The following is a 19,256-nucleotide window of genomic DNA, read 5'->3' as shown; positions in this document are numbered from 1 at the left end:
ATGAATAAAGTATATCTTATCTTATCTTAACTTATAATAATAATGATAAGAGAAGGTGATAAAAAAAACAGTTTTTGAAATGGCCCTTCTTTTTTTATTAATTTACTTCATGTAATGCATGGGACATTCTTAAGATGCTGACAGACCAATGATATCATTTTGTTAAAAGTAAAAAAAGTCTCACAAACTGAGCATCCTCAAGCTAAGTTCCAAAACTTCTAAACAATGCTGTCAATACATGATTTAACTTAACATCTTTGTTTCTGAGTGCTTCTTAACTTCTCCCCAAGTCCTCTGTTTAACACTTTAACAAGTCTTCCTTACTCACCCGCTCAAAGCACAGATGAACAAACACTCCCCAACCAGATGATTACAGATACACTAAAGAGCCGTGTGTACGAATGATCGTAGTAAAGCTTGATTTTTTTCACATCTGTTTTAGATTCCTTGAGTAGTTTGAGATCCTTGAAAGACTCTCAAGGCAGCATGGCTCCCAAGGACATCATGACCAACTCCCATGCAAAATCCATCCTCAATGCAATGAATGCACTTCAGAAGAGCAACACACTCTGCGACATCACTCTGAGGGTGGAGAACACAGATTTCATTGACATTTTTAATATTATCTTTATTAAAGGTTTTTTGTAATAAACATTTAACTAACTCTAACATCTCAAAGAATGTGTTACTCTCACTGACAAAGAAAAATATATATATATTTCAAAGGCTTTCCAGGGTAAACACGGTTCAACTTAAAGTAATAATGATAAGAGAAGGTGATAAAAAAAACAGTTTTTTGGTGGATATCTTCCTAAAGTACCATGAAAGTATAATGGCTTATGAATCTTTGCATTAGACCAGAAAAAGTCAGGGTAATAGGACATATACTTCTACCTTTTATTGTTTTGATTTGGTTAACTGACAACTGTTTTCTGTTTTGTGAAATCAGGTAACTTTGTTTGTTTGTTTGTTTTTTTGCAGCTATTGTTGTTTTGATATACTGTATAAATAAAATGTTCAAAGGGTAGGCATAATAAGCCTCGGCTTCATCCTACACCTTTTCGGCCGTTGTTTTTTTAATTTTTATTATTGTTCGTGTATGTTTCATGCTTTGTGGTCATGGACCGAAATAAATATTTACTACTACTACTACCAGTACCTGATGCGTACCATAGTATGCGATTTAAAAGAAGACACCTTTGTAACAAACCAGTACCCAATTAACTTAATATTTTCATTTCATTTGTAACCTAGAATAAAGATCATCTTACAGCAATTGATGAGATTTATCCATGCAGTGAACAAAAAAGATTCACAGTAACAACTTTTTTATACATATTTTAAGGAATTATCTTAGATGGATGTGTAAGCCATAAGTCACAATAAAAGGTTAAAGGTCTTATACAACAGACATTTATAGCAAAACGTACATATGTTGATAGAAATTAAATATGCACAAATTAATTTCTAAACATTTTCCTAAAGTTTTGTGGCATTAAAAGTGAATTAAAAACCTTTTGTGAAGTAATTTAAATAAAGGAGTGTCACGAGGGAACTCTCTGAATGAATTGACTTATTTAATTCCATTAGATAGATAGATATAATCTTTATTATCATTGTATACAAGGACACAACGAAACTTTGTTAGCAGCAATCTGAAACAGCAGCGTTTACAAAAACAACAACAAAAATATATTTGTGGTGATGTGAGAGAGAAGTATGCAAAAAAGGGGCCAGAGCAATTGCTGTTCAGTGAATGAATGATAATGATAATAAATAAATAGACAGTTGTGGTGACTGAAAGAATATATACAGTTATTATTGTGCAGTGACTGATTAATTAAACAAATATAAATATAGAGATATAGTGCAAATAAGTGAAGTTATAGTTCAGTGAAAGAGTATATACATTTATTATTGTGCAGTGACTGAATGAATGAATAAATAAATAGATAGAAATAGTTAAATGTTAAATTAAATTAAGGCTAAAATGTATCCAACTTCTATCTTATATTTAATTTTTAGTTCTTTTTCACACATGGTGCTAGACTACATTTTATATTTATTAGATTTCACTTGATAACGCTCGTTTGCTAATTCAGTCGTTGTAAATAAAGTTTTTTTGAAAGCAAAAAAAAAAAAACCCCGTACCCTCACGTAATGCTCTCTGTTTACGTCCACTGTGTGAAGCCTGCTGCTGTGACCTGCTGCTGTGAAGTCAACGAAATATTCTAGGTGGTAAAACGCGTGTCGGTGATGATGATGTGGAGTTATTTTTGAAATATCAGACATCTTTTGTCTTCGAGGAGGCCGCGCGTAGTGTGACCTAGCGGAGGTCACGATGGATTAGCTTTTAGTTCAATGGCTTTTTTTTTTTTCAGGCAGTGTGACTGACAGCAAGAACTGGGACAAGGGACTTTGTGGCTACTAACGTTAGCTAGCAACGCAACTTAGCTAAACGTTTTTGAATTACCGCAGCGACAGGTATTAAGTCAATTCATGACAAGTTCTTGTGTGTGTGTTGTCGCTTCTTGTGTTGTCTCCTTCTGGCCGCCAGCTCACTTTGTTACGGCTGTGTTTTTCCTAGTAGTAGTTGTTGTTGTTGTTGTTGTGTAGCGTTGGCGTTAGCCCTCAGCTGTCTGCTTTGCTAATGTGTAGCTATAGTTATTGCCTCCCAGTGGTGGAAAAAGTGTTCAAATCTTTTAACGGTAAGTTGCATTAGCAGTCCTTCAATGCAAAATCTCTTGTTTAAAAATGAAAGAAGCTGCACTCAAAATGCACAGAAGTAACACTACATGTTTGTAATACATTCTGTGTGTTAACTTAAAGTCCTGTTGCTGGTGAAATGCACCTTCTTTTTTTTTGATTCATTTACTTCATTTAATGCATGAGAAATTCTTAAGACGCTGACAGACCAGTGATTTCATTTTGTAAAAAAGTAAAAGTAAAAAAAGTCTCACAAACTGAGCATCCTCAAGCTAAGTTCCAAAACTTCTAAACAATGCTGTCATCACATGATTTAACTTAACATCTTTGTTTCTGAGTGCTTCTTAACTTCTCCCCAAGTCCTCTGTTTAACACTTTAACAAGTCTTCCTTACTCACCCGCTCAAAGCACAGATGAACAAACACTCCCCAACCAGATGATTACAGATACACTAAAGAGCTGTGTGTACGAATGATCGTAGTAAAGCTTGATTTTTTTTCACATCTGTTTTAGATTCCTTGAGTAGTTTGAGATCCTTGAAAGACTCCGAAGGCAGCATGGCTCCCAAGGACATCATGACCAACTCCCATGCAAAATCCATCCTCAATGCAATGAATGCACTTCGGAAGAGCAACACACTCTGCGACATCACTCTGAGGGTGGAGAACACAGATTTCCCGGCTCACCGGATTGTCTTGGCCGCCTGCAGCGACTACTTTTGTGCCATGTTCACCAGCGAGGTAAAAAAAAAAAAAAAAAACACTAGAAAAGACACTTTGAATCATGACTTTATGAAGTATGTCCTGTGTGGCTGGATAGATTTTAAAGCTTAAGTCAAAGTCAAAGTCAACTTTATTGTCAATTTCAAAATATGCCAGACATACAGTGGAATCGAAATTGCGTTTGTCTCCGACCCGCGGTGCAATACAACCAAAATGAGGTAAAAAGATAAAATAGAATGAGGTAAAAATAAGATAAATAATATTTACATTAATAAATTCTAAATTGTGCAAAATGGTAAATAAAATACAATTTTAAGAAAAAGTAAACTTGTGCAATATGTGCAGTGTGCATTAAACTGATTGTACTTTTGAAAGTGAAAATGTGTGTAATTACTTCTGAATAGTATCTGTTTATTCTTCACCTTTGGGGCTCTAAGGTTGTGTTTGTTGATACAATTAAGAGAATTGCTTCTGAACAATGCCCACTATTTGTGACTTATCCCTCAACGATGTATTTCTTGTGATTCCACCTGACTGTATCTGTTCGTGTGGCTGCAGCTTGCAGAGAAGGGGAAATCCTTTGTGGACATCCAGGGGCTCACCGCTTCGACAATGGAGATCCTGCTGGACTTTGTCTACACAGAGACGGTTTTAGTCACAGTGGAGAATGTACAAGAGCTGCTCCCTGCTGCGTGCTTGCTGCAGCTCAAAGGTAAGTTTAGGTGTTCCTTCTGTGTACCGTGATATGAGAATTGTGAGCATAGGCCATCTGATATCGTTATTAGTCCAGGTGGAGGGTATCTGCAGGTCCTGAAATGCCTTGAAAGCATAGAACTATTTGACCTCATACAACAGTCTTTATCAGGTACTGAATAGGTTTAAGATAAATGTACAAACTCTTATTGTTGTGTGAAAGGTTATGTACCTCACGTGGTATTTATAGAGGAACTTCCAAATCACGTTCGTACTACTGAGTACCAGTTCACTTTAAATTAAAAGGTTCAACATTTCAGTGACTGATCAACTGCAGAGACAGAGAGAGAGAGAGTGACATAAAGAGAGAAGGAGACTCTGTCAAATATGAGACTTGTTTAATACACATTATTAATATTCAGGGCCGTGACAAGCCACGTTAGTTCCACTTTTCAAAGCTGGCCACAGACAACTCTTTCTGTAATAGCAACAATAACAACTACTTTATTAACAAAGCTGGCAAAGGCAGTACAGCTAAACCTGAGCGAGCAGCTGGTTAATCACAGAATGTATCTAAAAGCTGAACAAGTTTGATGGCAGGTACAGGTTTTATACTTTTGTGGTTTGTAAAATATTCTGAATAATTAATGTTGAAATTGAGAGGTTTAGACCTAATTTGTGCAACTGAAAATAGATTAGTGTAATATTTTAGAGGAAACTTATGATCAAATGCCTCATAGAGTACTTCTACCTTATTCCAGGGTTCCAGTATCTGTGTACATGTAAATGTTTCAAAGCCCTACTTTGGAGAAATGAAACAACTCTAAATGTAAAGTGAGGTGAATGTGACTGTGGGATGTGGGTTGTGTCTCTTCTCTTGTATATGAGTATGAGTCAGCGACGTAAGACGAGGACAAAACACTGTTACTGATGCACGCTACAGGAACTTTGAAATCTCATTGTCATCTTCAAACCTTCAATAAATGAATAATTTTAAATTAAATCCCATCAGCCCTGAATCAATTCATCCTTTTATATCCTAACTTAAGTCTTGGGTCACATTAATTAAATTAACGATCTCATCTGGATTTATTGTTATGATGTGCTTTGACAGGTATTAGCAAGAGCCGGGAATTAAATGTAATTCTATGTGGCATTAAAATGTCTTATAAAGGACTTAAATTTATCCCTGCAGAAACCCTGAGGCACGGCATGGCACCACTTTCCAAGTGAACGTGCGTCTGCATTTCATAATTAACGGGTGTTGAGTGACATGAGAATCCTGTCTAAAGGGATTTGTCAGAATTCAAAGGATACATGTGTTGATACAATGTGTGTCTTTTGTTTTCCTCCCCAGGGGTGAAACGAGCCTGCTGCGATTTTTTGGAGAGTCAGCTAGACCCTTCCAACTGTCTGGGTATCCGAGACTTTGCCGAAACTCACAACTGCCTCGACCTGATGCAGGCCGCTGAGCTCTTCTCGCAGAAGCATTTCTCTGAGGTGGTTCAGCACGAAGAGTTCATGCTGCTCAGCCAGACAGAAGTGGAAAAGCTCATAAAGTGTGATGAAATCCAGGTAGGAACACCGCACGTCATGAAGGCTTATATATGTATGTTGAAGGCTGCTTAATCTGCACACTAAAGATATGCTTTTTGAAATATGTGAAACCAAAATGACATGATCGCTTACCTGTTGATCTTTATATATATATCTGCAGTTACAATTATGGTTTGAACTGGTGTTAAGATGCCCAAAAGCAACAGAAAAGTACAATCATCCAGACTGTCACAGCTTTCTTAGCGTAATTCAAAAACCTTAGAGAGAAAAGAGAAGAGCGTGTACCAGCGTGCTGTAATCTCAGTCCGTGTGGCCCCCACCAGCTCCGCTCAATTTTGCGGATTCGGGGCTGACAATGAAATTGCAGGGAAAGAAAACCTAATTTAAGTTTGCCTTTGTGCTCAGGAAATTCCTCTTCCCAACCACATGCTTGGCTTTGTGAAAACACCGTTATTATCACACAAAGATTTATAGATCATCAACTCGCTCAAAGGCCCCTTCCTGTCATTTTTGTTGTTTTTAAAAATAAAACGAGACCTCACATGTTTATCACAGCCACGCATCATTTGCTCTCAGTAAAGCTACTCTCTCTGTGTCATCTTCTTGTGTTTTCAGGGTGAGAATTTATGGCTTTCTTACATTAAGCAGATTGCATTGTTGCCCTTTGTGTCTTTGCAATTCCAAAAATGATGGCAAGTGCTGCACAATTGATAATACATTTGTTGCATCACTTATAAACAATGTGCAAACTTTTAACTAGAGTTGTCAGCTAATCGTTTGGTTTATAAGTGGATTAGAATGTTATTCTCACTTTACATACCGTCTGTGCGTAGGTGGACTCAGAGGAGCCTGTGTTTGAAGCCGTGTTAAACTGGGTCAAACACAACCGAAAAGAGCGAGAGCCCTATCTTCCAGACATGCTCGAGTTTGTCCGATTGCCGCTCCTGACCCCCCGCTACATTACAGATGTCATTGATGCCGAGGTGAGCCAGACGACACACAGTTAATCACACCGGGCTTCCGGCGAAAGGATTATGTGTTGACATTTTGATCACTGTTAGCACCATAATTAAGCAGGTTTTGACACGTTTCAGCCCCTCATACGGTGTAGCCTGCCGTGTCGAGACCTTGTTGATGAAGCCAAGAAATTCCACTTGAGACCCGAGCTGAGGAGTGAGATGCAGGGCCCGCGCACACAAGCTAGACTAGGTAAGAATCCTTGTATTAAATTGCAATATAGTTATAAGCATGACTCCCATACGTCTTCTCTTTAATCAGCGCAGACAGTAAAAGGGATTTTTGTTTCCTTTCAGGTGCCAAAGAAGTCTTGTTGGTTATTGGAGGGTTTGGCAGCCAACAATCACCCATCGACATCGTTGAAAAATATGATCCCAAAACACAAGAGTGGAGCTTCCTGCCTGTAAGTATTGAATATATACAAAAAGTCTTGGGTGTTTTCTTTTTTATCTCAGGGGATTTGGCTAAGGCAATACATGCTTTTGTTTAACAGAACATTGCACGGAAAAGGCGCTACGTCGCCACGGTGTCTCTTCATGATCGCGTTTATGTGATCGGAGGTTATGACGGCCGCTCGAGGCTCAGCTCAGTGGAGTGTCTGGACTACACCGCAGACGAGGACGGGGTTTGGTACACCGTCGCCACCATGAACGTGCGCCGTGGACTCGCCGGAGCCACAACACTCGGAGGTGACTTCGGCGGGTTTTACCTTTCTGTGAGAAATCTCCTGTGTTCATTGTTCTCTCCCTGAAACAGCACTCAAACCTTTTTGTGTTCCTCTCGTATTGGCAGATATGATTTATGTTGCTGGGGGCTTTGATGGCAGCCGACGTCACACCAGCATGGAGAGATATGACCCAAACATTGACCAGTGGAGCATGCTGGGAGATATGCAGACGGCCAGAGAAGGAGCTGGTTTGGTGGTGGCCAGTGGGCTCATATACTGTCTGGGTAAGGACACATGATCTTGACTTTAGTCCTTGATGACTATTTGGGACTAGATATAAATAATTGTTGTGGCTCAGTTGCTAGTGTTACGGCCTGTGTCCACCTAGCGATGACGTCAACGGCGCCTTTTTGAAAAGTTGAAACATTTTCAACTCAAAGCGATCAGAGCGGCCGGTTAAAAAAAAATGGAGCGTTTAGAAAAAAGATGCTGGGCGCTGAGCTTTTTCTCCAGGAGCCACCTGCTGCTGTAAATGCTCTCTACTGAAATTAAATATTATCTGTTGAAAATGTGACACATCAGTTTCCTTACAGTCAACAAACTGATTACCATATCAACATAATCTAAAGACACTGCTGATTAGAAAACAAAATAAATGACTCATCCAACATCTGATTTTAGAAAACTAAGACTTTTTGTAAAGACACAAGGAGCCTTCACATGAGTCCTACTGGGCGAGTGTTTCTGAGAGAACTGTCTCTACCCTCATAGCTTTTTCTGTGCTATAAATGACACTTAAACAATATTAGTAAGGCAAACCGAAGTGGACATACTAACTCTCTCCTGTCAGGCCCTGTATCAAACTTTTTTCCTTTCTGCCACTCGTCTCCTGTGAACAGAACTTTTAGGCTGCTCGACAGATGATTCAGTCCATTTCTTCAGCGAAGACGTCGGGATATTTTAGACTCGTTTTCACTCGTCGCTCCTTTTTAAACACTTTGATGGTTGACTGCCTCTGACAGATTCTCTAAATGAATAATAAATGGACTTGAAGACACAAGCTTAGCTCGAACATTAAGACTTCAAACAACCCATAGTGCAACACGTCTGTAAGACCTGGTGTAAAAAAAAAAAAATCAAAAAAAAAATCAATACTTTATTCATTCAGAAAGAATATCTGGGGGCCATTACCCGAACAGACTAACCACCTTATGTTAAGATTATAATCAGAAAATGTAGAAAATCCATCAATGGCTGCAGCAAGCAAATAGATACACCGTCCATACCGTTTTTTTAATCATTCAATGTTTGAATTCTAAAATGTCTAAAATCAAATATTGAAACGCCCAAGAGTCAAGATGACGGCGTGAATTTACTTATTTTGTCTGGCAAGCTCTTCAGAAATAAATATTTCTAATTCACTGTTGCATAAAACAAAGACAATCCTATCAAATAAGTTTGTTTAAGTTAATAAGTTGTATATTTTAATACAAAAATGACTCAGTTGATTATCACAATGATTGCATATTCATTTTCCATCAATCCACTCATTGCAGCTTTGCTCCTGTGTTTGCTGATTATTCCTGGCAGGTGGATACGATGGACTCAATATTCTGAATTCAGTGGAGCGGTATGACCCACACACAGGCCACTGGACCAGTGTTACCCCCATGGCCACCAAGCGGTCAGGTAAAGAAGGAAACAGACACACAGTCAAATGTCACAGCTTTCTCTGTGGATGTTGGTTTAACCGAGGCTTCGCTGTTTTCAGGAGCTGGTGTGGCGTTACTAAATGACCACATCTACGTCGTCGGGGGCTTTGATGGCGTCTCACATCTGGACTCTGTTGAAGTCTACAACATCAGAACGGACTATTGGACGACAGTAGCCAGTATGACCACTCCTCGATGTTACGTAGGAGCGACCGTTCTACGAGGACGTCTCTACGCCATCGCAGGGTGAGAAACAGAGTCCGTCTTTCTGTAGGAGTGGGTTTACAGGGTAGGGAAGTTTGAACCAGGCTAACCTAGGAAGTAGCCGGAAGATAAAATTGTTGTTTCGAACTATCCAGCATAGCAAAATATTTCTCTTACTACTATAAACGTGTGAACGCAAACAGCCACATTTTTTCACTCAGACTTCACCTGAAGTTTCTCCTGACAGCCCCACAGTATTTTTTCATGCATCAAGTCCGAGTGAGCTGATGTGAGAACAGCTGCATTACGTGCATCTCCGTTCTTTTGCTGACATTGTAATTACACCGAACTACATGTAGCATTGATATAAAGGCAAATATTCTCATCATAGCATCGTGTAGCGGACTCTGTTGCTTCGTCCACTACTTCCTCGTCTTTTTTTTTTTTTTTTTTTTACATCACGTCTTACCTCAGGAGACTCCCCGCCCACCCTCCCACTTCACAGGGATAGTCTCCCGCCGTGAGGAGCATATGTTTACAGCCAGGTTAAGAGAATATCCAGAGCAGTGCTCCTGAAATTATCTAGATATTTTCAATAGTGTGTCAGTGAAAACGTCTTGTGACATGCATGAAACGGAGGACTTATAAGTGCAAGCACAACCTGTTTGAATGTTTCTGCATGGACCTGTTTTTCTTAAGACAGACTTGACAGATTGTGATATGTCACTGGTACTCCCACTGCTGTGCAGCTGTACTAACTCCAATGAATAGTCAGCTTGAAAACTGTTGGCTTAGTAGGCTCTCTTTCCGTGTACAACAGTAACAACTCCTAATCAGATGCATATTTTGAAAGTTCCGCATTTACCCAAAGAATGCTCCTTAAACCCTCAATAATATAAGAAAACCCCAAGACTAAATCAGAAAATGCTATACTAGGATTTGGTGCGATCAGGACTGTAGACGCCCGCTCTACAGACTGAGCTAAACTAGATGATCTTTCACTGAAGCGGCGCTGATAGTTGTGTTTTGTCTCTTCTCTCTCTATAGCTATGACGGGAACTCTCTCCTCAGCAGTATTGAATGTTACGACCCTGTCATCGACTCCTGGGAGGTTGTCACTTCGATGGCGACACAGCGGTGTGACGCGGGAGTCTGCGTTCTACGAGAAAAGTGAATCTTTGCCAAGAATGAAGAGCCCAACGCGGGGGGACGCAGACAGAAGGACAGGCAGCTAGACTTTGCTACAAATGCCACTTAACAGAGCCACAGAGGGGGATGTTTGTTCGCCAGTATGCAAACAGGTACTCTCAACTGACGGGCAGCGGTTTGGGCTGCCACCTCGACACTAAGACTGTGCAACAGAGATTCAGCTTCACCGCAGTAGACGTCATCTCAAAAAGAGGCCTCCAGGAAGCCCATCACTACATGCATGACTCTCTTCGGTGGTACATGTTGCTGTCGTTACCTGTGAGATTATTTTTTCAGTTCGTCTTCAAAGTGCAATATATTTCTACTCATCATGAGAAAACGTAAGAGGAAGGAGCCGACGAAGACTCCAGTTGCTGCTATTCGCCTTATGACTTTGGCCTGCATCCAACATCCGCGCTGCCACCCATTCGACTTTGAAGATAGATAAAGTACAATGGTTAAAATCGAGTGTACTCATTGGCATCTGCGAGGTCATTAACGGGTCTGTAATTCAGCCCTTTTTTGTAATTCTTCCTGTAAACTGTGCTTTTAGATTCAAATCACTTTATTATAAAGTTTAATACTTATTGTCGCTCTCAGAATCTATATTTAGAGATGAATATGGTTTTAGAAAATGACTGAATTGTAACAGTTGATCTTTTGTCCTTCCATTCAGTGGGAATGCAGAATCACACAGCAGTAAGTATGAGGTGCATGTGATTTGTTTTTATTCCTCATCCTATGGCCTTGGATATGTTCGTGGAGGACACAAAAGTCAGAACGTCACTGTTGCCTGGGAAGTGAATAAACATAATGAGAACCGAAACGTTTCATCTGTGATGCATCTCAATCTGTGGGGGGGAAAAAAAACACAGAATATTCATCGGCTGGGTCGGTAACATCTACGGTCAGAAGATTCCTCACTCGCACCCAGAGAGGAAACCTGCAGAGTCATCCAGATGTGTACAGGATATACGCATCCAGTGTATATCCTGTAACATAAAATGTATCCAATGAAACACAGAAAAGAAAAGACACAGAAATTATTCTATTCTTGTTTTAAAGGGCAACTTCCCAATTTATTTATATTTCAATAAGAAGTTGCGTCGGTATCTGTTTGGGTCTCCATATAGTGGTCTGCTTTCCCTAAAGGTTTTTGCCACACTAGCTCTTGCTCTGTCGGTCAAATGATCCACAGTGCAGATTCTCGTTGTCAAAATCCATTAATCCATATTTTATACTGATCGGGGGTCGCAGAGGGCTTGAGACAATTCCAGTGGTCATTGGTCGAGTGACGGGTACACAGGGCTGACAATCAAATATTCTCTCACACACACATTTTGTTAGTTACCGATTAACCTAACTTGCATGTCTTTGGACTGTGGAGAAGGCAGAATATCTTAAGAGAACCCTCATGTGCACTGGGAGTAACACATAAACTCCACACAGACCGGCCCCTCCAGCTACGGGATTTAGACAAAAAGCTGTGCGCCATGTCGGCTGTGACACGACTGCTAACCAAACATCGCTGTGCAGCTCTTACCGTCAAAAATTATTCTTTTTAAACATGAATGGTTCTCAGAAGCTTAATCTCTAGCTACAAATCATTTTCCCATTTATAGTTCATTAGACAGAGTGCTTAAGATGTAAATGGACTTGAGCTTGTATATTGCTTTTCTAGTCTTCTGACTGCTCAAAGTGCTTTTACACCACAGGTCACACCAACACACACACTGATGGCAGAGGTTGCTATGTAAATTTCATTCACATTCATAAGATTGCAGATGAAGTAGCAAGAGCGACAAGGGGGTGTCTTGCCCAGGGACACATCGGGTGTGTGGCTGCAGGAGCTGGGGTTAAGAAGCAGCAAACATTACAACTTCTGAATCAGGATTGATCTCTGATTTTTCATGTAGTGCTACAGTCAACTATAAAATCATAATTATTCCAAAGTTTAAGTTTATTAAATGATCAAAAGTGAGAATATTACCATTGGTCCCAGCATCGATTTTTAAGTGAAATGAAAGAATACTCCCAAGTTAAAGTTCTTAATCCAAAATATTATTTAGCAATCTTGTATTTTCTGCTCAGTTTGCCTGAAGTATAAAAGTAAAAATAATTATTCAGCTGGGGGAAAAAACCCATAGCGAAAGATAAGTTAGTTAATATACAACATAATAGTTGGCTTCAGTGGAGCTGTTTTGAATGACTTTATACACTGTTGGTCACTTTGGTCATTTATCCGTTTAAAAATTAAAAATCATAACTAAGCACATTTTACCATCCACTAAATCCATTTACCTGAGCACTGTTCTTCATTGTGCAGGTCAGTAACAAGCAGAAAAGTGTCTAAAACAACATCTAAGAAGAAAAAGTGTTCATCCATCCCTCCCTCCATCTGTCTGCTCACTCCTCTCTCTTGTGGAAAGCCTGAAAAAAAAAACCTGTCACACTGACACCAATATGAGCCTGTCAGCAGATATAAAGAGCGTCTGCCAGCGGGCGGGCGGGACAGAGCGGAGCAGAGCTGGTGGAGAGAGAAGAGTTACCTGTCCCACAGCAAGAGGAACTTCTATGTGTGTGGAGCCTTGCTGGTAGATTAACTAAAACAAATCCTGCACAGAAATCAACTTCAGTCATCTGGAACAAAATGGTAAGATCGTTTTAATTTATCTCAAATATGCAAACTTATCCTCAGAGAGAATTTTACATTGTATGGATTTAACTATATCTAAGGTCTCGCCCCTCTCTGCCTTTTATTGGCTCTAAAGGTTGAGCAAGAGTACATGTAATTGTTATCAATGCTATAAAACATCAATCATTACCTGCCTGCATTAAGACTGATTATTTCAATGAAAAATGCATTGTGCTGCATGTTTATTAACATGCAGTCTGAAAGATTTAGTAGGCTTAAATGATGGATTGACATTTCTCTTTGTATTCTGAGAGTTAATGGTTTTATGATTTCACAATCACTGACAGACTGAGACATCCAGCCAGAGGAGATATGAGCTTCATCGTTAACCTCAGAAACTTAAACTCTCACCATTAAAACCTATTCGTCGTGAATCTTAAAGATTGTGTATTTTTAATCAATATTCAAATTCCAAACTTGAGTCTGCCCATGACTTCCAAATGTCACTCAACAGCAGAAAATCATCTTGGGGGATGTTCCTCCTGCAGAGACAACAAAAGCTGAAATTCTCAACATGTAGAAACTTGACTGCGGGAAGCACTTAGAAAATGCAACAGTACAGTGTTGGCCTTTGATTACTCTTAACAACTGGAAAAGCAGAGAACAAGAGCAACGGCTAATAAAGTGCATGATCAGACGTGTTTGCATAGCACACTTAGCTGATGTGTTTGAAGCCAAGGAATGAACATAAAACAATATTATAAACAAACAGATGCCTAATGTCCAACAGAATATTTAGGCCCTTAAGGGAAATACTTCATAACTGTAATCCTGCATTGGTCGTTTCATTTGTTTTAGCCCTAAAGACAGCAGAACCACCATGGAATATAATATTAGGCTACCTCATGAGTGACATGGTAGACTTGTAAGCTTGAGCTTTAAAGGTTTGTGTTTGTGACAGATGGCTGTGCATTCAACCATCAATGGGTTTGGTTGCAAAAAATTGTTAAGAAAAATTTCTACAAGACTTGTTAACTTGAACTTTGTGCATAGAACAGTTTGAGACACGGGCTGCGTCCCTGGTTCAAATCCCCATCAGACAGAGCCTCTCTGTGTGGAGTTTGCATGTTCTCTGTGTGTGTGTGTGTAGGTTCCCTTCCAGTACTCTGGCTTCCTCACATAGTGGTTGGATGGGCATTTGAGACGGTCAACTTAACTTCTGCATGTATTGTTCTTTTTTTCTGTTCAGAGAGAGTGCATCTCCATCCACGTGGGTCAGGCAGGTGTGCAGACAGGAAATGCATGCTGGGAGCTCTTCTGCCTGGAGCACGGCATCGGGCCTGACGGCGTCTTCCTGGACAATCAGGCAGAACCCAACTCTCGTGAAGACCCGTTCAACACTTTCTTCAACACTGGGAGTTCTGGGCGTCATGTTCCCAGAGCCATATATGTGGACCTGGAGCCCACGGTGGTCGGTTAGTTTTCCTGTATTTCTATTGATATTCCTCTTTCTTATCTGTCGTCTTTATGACCCCTCCAATCATCCCATTACGTGAGTTTCAACCCATCCACATGGGTCATGCATGTACTGCAGATGGGAACGCTGGTATCCAAGCAACAGGTGCAGGGATGACTCCTTTGCCTTTTATTCAATACTGGCTAACATTTACAGAGAGGTAATGTGTAAATAACAAGCAGTATATGATTGATTTTGAAACTGAGCAGAACCATTTTTCTCCCTGAAGTCCCTTCAGTTTCATCTCAAGTTTAAAGACAAAACATGTTTTACATATTTCCAACATAGCCACACAATCTTAAACTGCTCATTCCTGCCCTTTACTGGTCTTCCATTTAAATGTCAATGATATAGTTAAAGTCTTTATACGTAGAGCTACAGGTGAAAAACATGAAGTAAAAAGTTACTAAAGGAAGTTTAGCCATGTAGGTGAGCAGAACCATCAATAAGTCAATAGGGTTGAAGGTTAATGATAATGTGACTGTAAAGATGTTGAAGTCTGTTTTAGAGGACTGGTCAGTGCTGCCAAGGTAATTCAAGACCCTTCGTGGATAAACTTTTCATTTCAGATGAGGTGAGGGTTGGGAAGTACAGAGAGCTGTTCCATCCTGAGCAACTGATCTCCGGAAAGGAGGATGCGGCCAACAACTACGCTCGTGGCCATTACACTGTGGGAAAGGAGGTCATTGATGGAGTCATGGAGCGGATTCGCAAAATGGTCAGCAGTAATATTCAGCTGCAAAGACAAATACAATCATTTTCCTTGTTTTGTTTGGCCATTTTCCTCTGCAGAAGTTTTACTAAAACTATGATGGCAATAACTATAATACCAAACATTACGTTCCTACGCCGCTTTTTATGAACTTTATGGAAAATAACCTTAAATTTGTCTTGCAGAAAGTGAAATGAGAACACCCATATCACTTAGTTTAATATCATGTTTTTCTAAGTCATTGATGTTTCACTTCATATCAGGGTTCGGGTTAAAAACACAAGATAACGTACAGGTTTGTGATCTTAACAGGTGCTGAAACACAGATTTTGATACCTATTGGCAAGTTAGAAGTTTCCCCTATAGACTGTATAAAACATGGACGTCGTCTCAGCGACATCACCCATTGGTTTCTGAAGCCCACTTTTGAAGCCCTGCGATGGCAGTAGCAATACTGAAAATGCTATCTCAATCTAACTCTCCATCTACCTAGAAACTGGCAAAGAGATGGAGTCATGGGGCGCCGGATCGCCCAGCGGTCATGACGCGTGCCCCTTGTACAGAGGTTTGAGCCCTCGTAGCACTGGCTGTGGGTTCAAATCTGACCTCATCCCTTTGCTGCATGTCACCCCCCACTCTCTCCAACATCGACCTTAACACCCAACATTTCTTATCTCTCTTCAGCTGTTCTATCCAGTAAAGGCAAAAAAGCCCCCCCTAAAAATATTACTTTAAAGAGGTGGAGTTGAGGCGGGCCCTAAGCCTTCTAGCAAACAGCTAGCTTGCTGCCAATAAGTCACTCCCCTAATTATGTGTTTTATCATCCATAAAATCTAAATGGATGAGTTATTTTTTTTAAATCACCCCAAAGTGTATCACGCTGTAAATGTCTGTTTCTGTGGTGTGGACGAGGCCTCAAGTGGACACTCGAGGAACTGCACTTTTTTGCACATTGGCTTTATTGTGCTTAGTTTCCTCATGTTTACAGGCTACAGGTTTTAGCTGCATACTGAATGGACCAAAGTGAGAGTGATATCTTCTCGTCTCACTTTTTACAAGAAGGCATATTTTGCATAATGTTGAACAAAGTCTCATCTTTCTATTCAAATCATCAGACAGACCAGTGCACCGGGCTGCAGGGTTTCCTCGTCTTTCACAGCTTTGGAGGTGGAACCGGCTCTGGCTTCACCTCTCTGCTGATGGAGCGTCTGTCTGTTGATTATGGGAAGAAGTCAAAGCTGGAGTTTGCAGTCTACCCGGCTCCTCAGGTGTCCACAGCTGTGGTGGAGCCGTACAACGCCATCCTGACCACCCACACCACCTTAGAGCACTCCGACTGCGCCTTCATGGTGGACAACGAGGCCATCTACGACATCTGTCGCCGCAACATGGACATTGAGAGTCCTGGTTACATCAACCTCAACAGATTGATCGCTCAGATTGTGTCATCCATCACAACCTCGCTTCGGTTTGACGGAGCTCTCAATGTAGACCTCATGGAGTTCCAGACCAACCTGGTCCCATTTCCACGTATCCACTTCCCTCTGGTCACCTACTCACCCATCATCTCTGCCGAGAAGGCGTACCACGAGCAGCTGACTGTGGCCGAGATCACGAGCGCCTGCTTCGAGCCAACCAATCAGATGGTCAAGTGTGACCCTCGTCACGGCAAGTACATGGCTTGCTGCATGCTGTACCGAGGGGATGTCGTTCCGAAGGAGGTCAACACTGCCATTGCAATTATAAAGACCAAAAGCTCCATTCAGTTTGTCGACTGGTGCCCCACTGGCTTCAAGGTGAGAAACAATATGGGGTTAATAATCTCCATAGACAGATTCCGCATGGGGGACAATATTTCTGGTGTTGGATTTGTGGTCATGGTAGTATAAACCACTATAGCGTTTAAGTGGGCTTTGGCTGTATGATAAGAAATCGTTTTTTGAGAGATGAAAGAGATGTAATGCAATCCAGGAAAACATCAGATAACCATTGATTTATTTCTATATATATTCATCTTTGAATAGGTGTAGCTAACAATCCAGACCTGCGTTGCCTCTCCACTCAAAATCCATCCTTGCATCTTAATTGAAGTTGCACTGTATACAATAGCAAGCACACATGGACAAAGAAGCCTGGGCACTGCTAATAATCACTTATCCTAAGAACCCCTGGCTTCACCAGAACCCCCAAAAAGGTGTCCATTGCTCCCTTTGTTTACATTGTCTTAGGACAATAGCTGCTGGGTTACAGTTACAGTTTACAGAGATGCTTAACTGTTTCGATCGTTCTCTTTGTCTCGATAGGTTGGGATCAATTACCAACCCCCCACAGCAGTTCCTGGGGGAGACCTGGCCAAAGTCCAACGAGCTGTGTGCATGCTGAGCAACACCACTGCCATCGCCGAGGCCTGGTCTCGTCTCGACCACAAGTTTGACCTCATGTACGCCAAGCGTGCGTTTGTCCACTGGTACGTGGGTGAGGGCATGGAGGAGGGAGAGTTTACAGAGGCCAGAGAGGACCTGGCCTGTCTGGAGAGGGATTACGAGGAGTTGGCTCATTCGAACCAAGATTTTGAGATTGAGGACCAAGAATACTGAACCTGAGGGCGGTTACTGCTGCACAGCACTTCTGTAGAGAGTCGATCACTGTTACATACTGTATCCCTTCTTTTGTTTTCAAAGCAAGGATGAAACAAATCTATGATCTTTCTCACTGTCATCTTTTATCATTTTAGTTTTTATTGTAACCACTTCAGACACACACTTTTGTTTGGTTGGCATTTTTACTTCCTTCTAGCTATCAGGATTTTGGATGACTTTAATCTTTTTTTTTTCAGGGGAAAAAAATGGCTTCATAAAGGGACAGTGGGATTTTTTTTGTCAGTTATCAGTGGCTAATAAACCAAAAGTGTGTTTTTTTAAATACCAACATTTTGAAAAATTGCAACAATACATCTGAATGTTGTTTGGTTCTCTTAATTACCTCCAGATTACAGTCTTCTCCTCTTATCAGAAAGTGGACTGCACTTGACTGAGAAACGAGTCCTGAATCAAATCAATGTATTAAATAAGAATTAAAAATATCAAAAACTAATTAGATTTATCAGTGCTGTACATCATGGCCCACATTTTAACCCTAACCCCTTTGATTTCCTCCCAAGCTTCAGTTATACCTTAACTTTGAACAAACATACTAATTAAGCATTAACAAACACTTTTCAAGCATTAAATTCAATAACGTTTTGTTACTTGTCCACATTTGTCTCATGAATAACTTTGTTTTCATGAACTTTAAATACTTTTACACACTAGATTTGTTTGCTGCTAATTTTCAGAGTCTTAGCGGGACACTCTTTTAAAGGGAATCTTTATTTAAACGAGGCTTTCCTGGATAAATTAATTAAGATGTTTTAGAAGTATCAGTTACAAGATTATTTTATGTTAAAAACTAACTGTAGATGAAGTGATCAAAAAATCTCCACTAGTTATAACATAGAGCTGACATTATAGCAATTGGACAATCATCCAATAAGAGTGACAGGGACCATTCTCCATTAAAGGTACGTTTTCTTTAATATAATAAAATGTTGTTTCTGCATTTATTGAGGTGAAATTTAGAATAGCCTACATGGCGTCTTTATGTAGGCCTATATAATATTTTTAAGAGTTTTATTAAATAAAATATACATACTATATATACTGTATTCTGCCTCTATCCTTGCTTACAATAAATTACTATATAAATAATTGTATGATTTGTATGCTGTTGAGTCCCCAGTCTCTTCATGGCCATTATTTTGGGGGTCCCGAGCTGAAACGTTTTGGGACCCATTATCTACATGACTTGAAGTTGTTTTATTACCTTGAACTTCTTTAAACATGAGTTTGAGAGACAATAAACCTCCGGTTATAGAATATACATCTGCAG

At 40.2% G+C, this 19,256-nt stretch overlaps 2 protein-coding genes across 4 annotated transcripts; both read left to right on the top strand.

Annotated features, from left to right (window-relative positions):
- Window positions 1-2,216: 2,216 nt before the first annotated feature.
- Window positions 2,217-11,292, top strand: LOC132989889 (kelch-like protein 12). 3 transcript variants are annotated; one of them, XM_061057816.1, is made up of 13 exons: window positions 2,217-2,235; window positions 2,382-2,484; window positions 3,220-3,446; window positions 3,987-4,140; window positions 5,479-5,696; window positions 6,512-6,661; window positions 6,773-6,887; window positions 6,992-7,098; window positions 7,189-7,384; window positions 7,488-7,646; window positions 8,953-9,051; window positions 9,134-9,320; window positions 10,326-11,292. In XM_061057816.1, the coding sequence occupies exons 3-13, from the start codon at window positions 3,264-3,266 to the stop codon at window positions 10,450-10,452; spliced, it is 1,695 nt and encodes a 564-aa protein (XP_060913799.1). In that variant the 5' UTR covers window positions 2,217-2,235; window positions 2,382-2,484; window positions 3,220-3,263; the 3' UTR covers window positions 10,453-11,292. The 3 variants fall into 3 exon arrangements, 2 of the variants coding, with proteins under 2 accessions (XP_060913799.1, XP_060913798.1); XR_009675946.1 differs by lacking the exons at window positions 2,217-2,235; window positions 2,382-2,484 and adding an exon at window positions 2,539-2,708 and having other exon boundaries at window positions 10,326-10,968; window positions 11,143-11,292; XM_061057815.1 differs by lacking the exons at window positions 2,217-2,235; window positions 2,382-2,484 and adding an exon at window positions 2,539-2,708.
- A 1,637-nt stretch (window positions 11,293-12,929) lies between these two features.
- Window positions 12,930-19,075, top strand: tuba5 (tubulin alpha 5). The gene is made up of 5 exons (XM_061057813.1): window positions 12,930-13,119; window positions 14,351-14,576; window positions 15,187-15,335; window positions 16,445-17,125; window positions 17,633-19,075. The coding sequence occupies exons 1-5, from the start codon at window positions 13,117-13,119 to the stop codon at window positions 17,924-17,926; spliced, it is 1,353 nt and encodes a 450-aa protein (XP_060913796.1). The 5' UTR covers window positions 12,930-13,116; the 3' UTR covers window positions 17,927-19,075.
- Window positions 19,076-19,256: the final 181 nt, after the last annotated feature.

Source organism: Labrus mixtus, chromosome 15, assembly GCF_963584025.1.
Source record: "Labrus mixtus chromosome 15, fLabMix1.1, whole genome shotgun sequence".
Classification (NCBI taxonomy): domain Eukaryota; kingdom Metazoa; phylum Chordata; class Actinopteri; order Labriformes; family Labridae; genus Labrus; species Labrus mixtus.
This window is presented reverse-complemented; position numbering and strand designations above follow the sequence as displayed.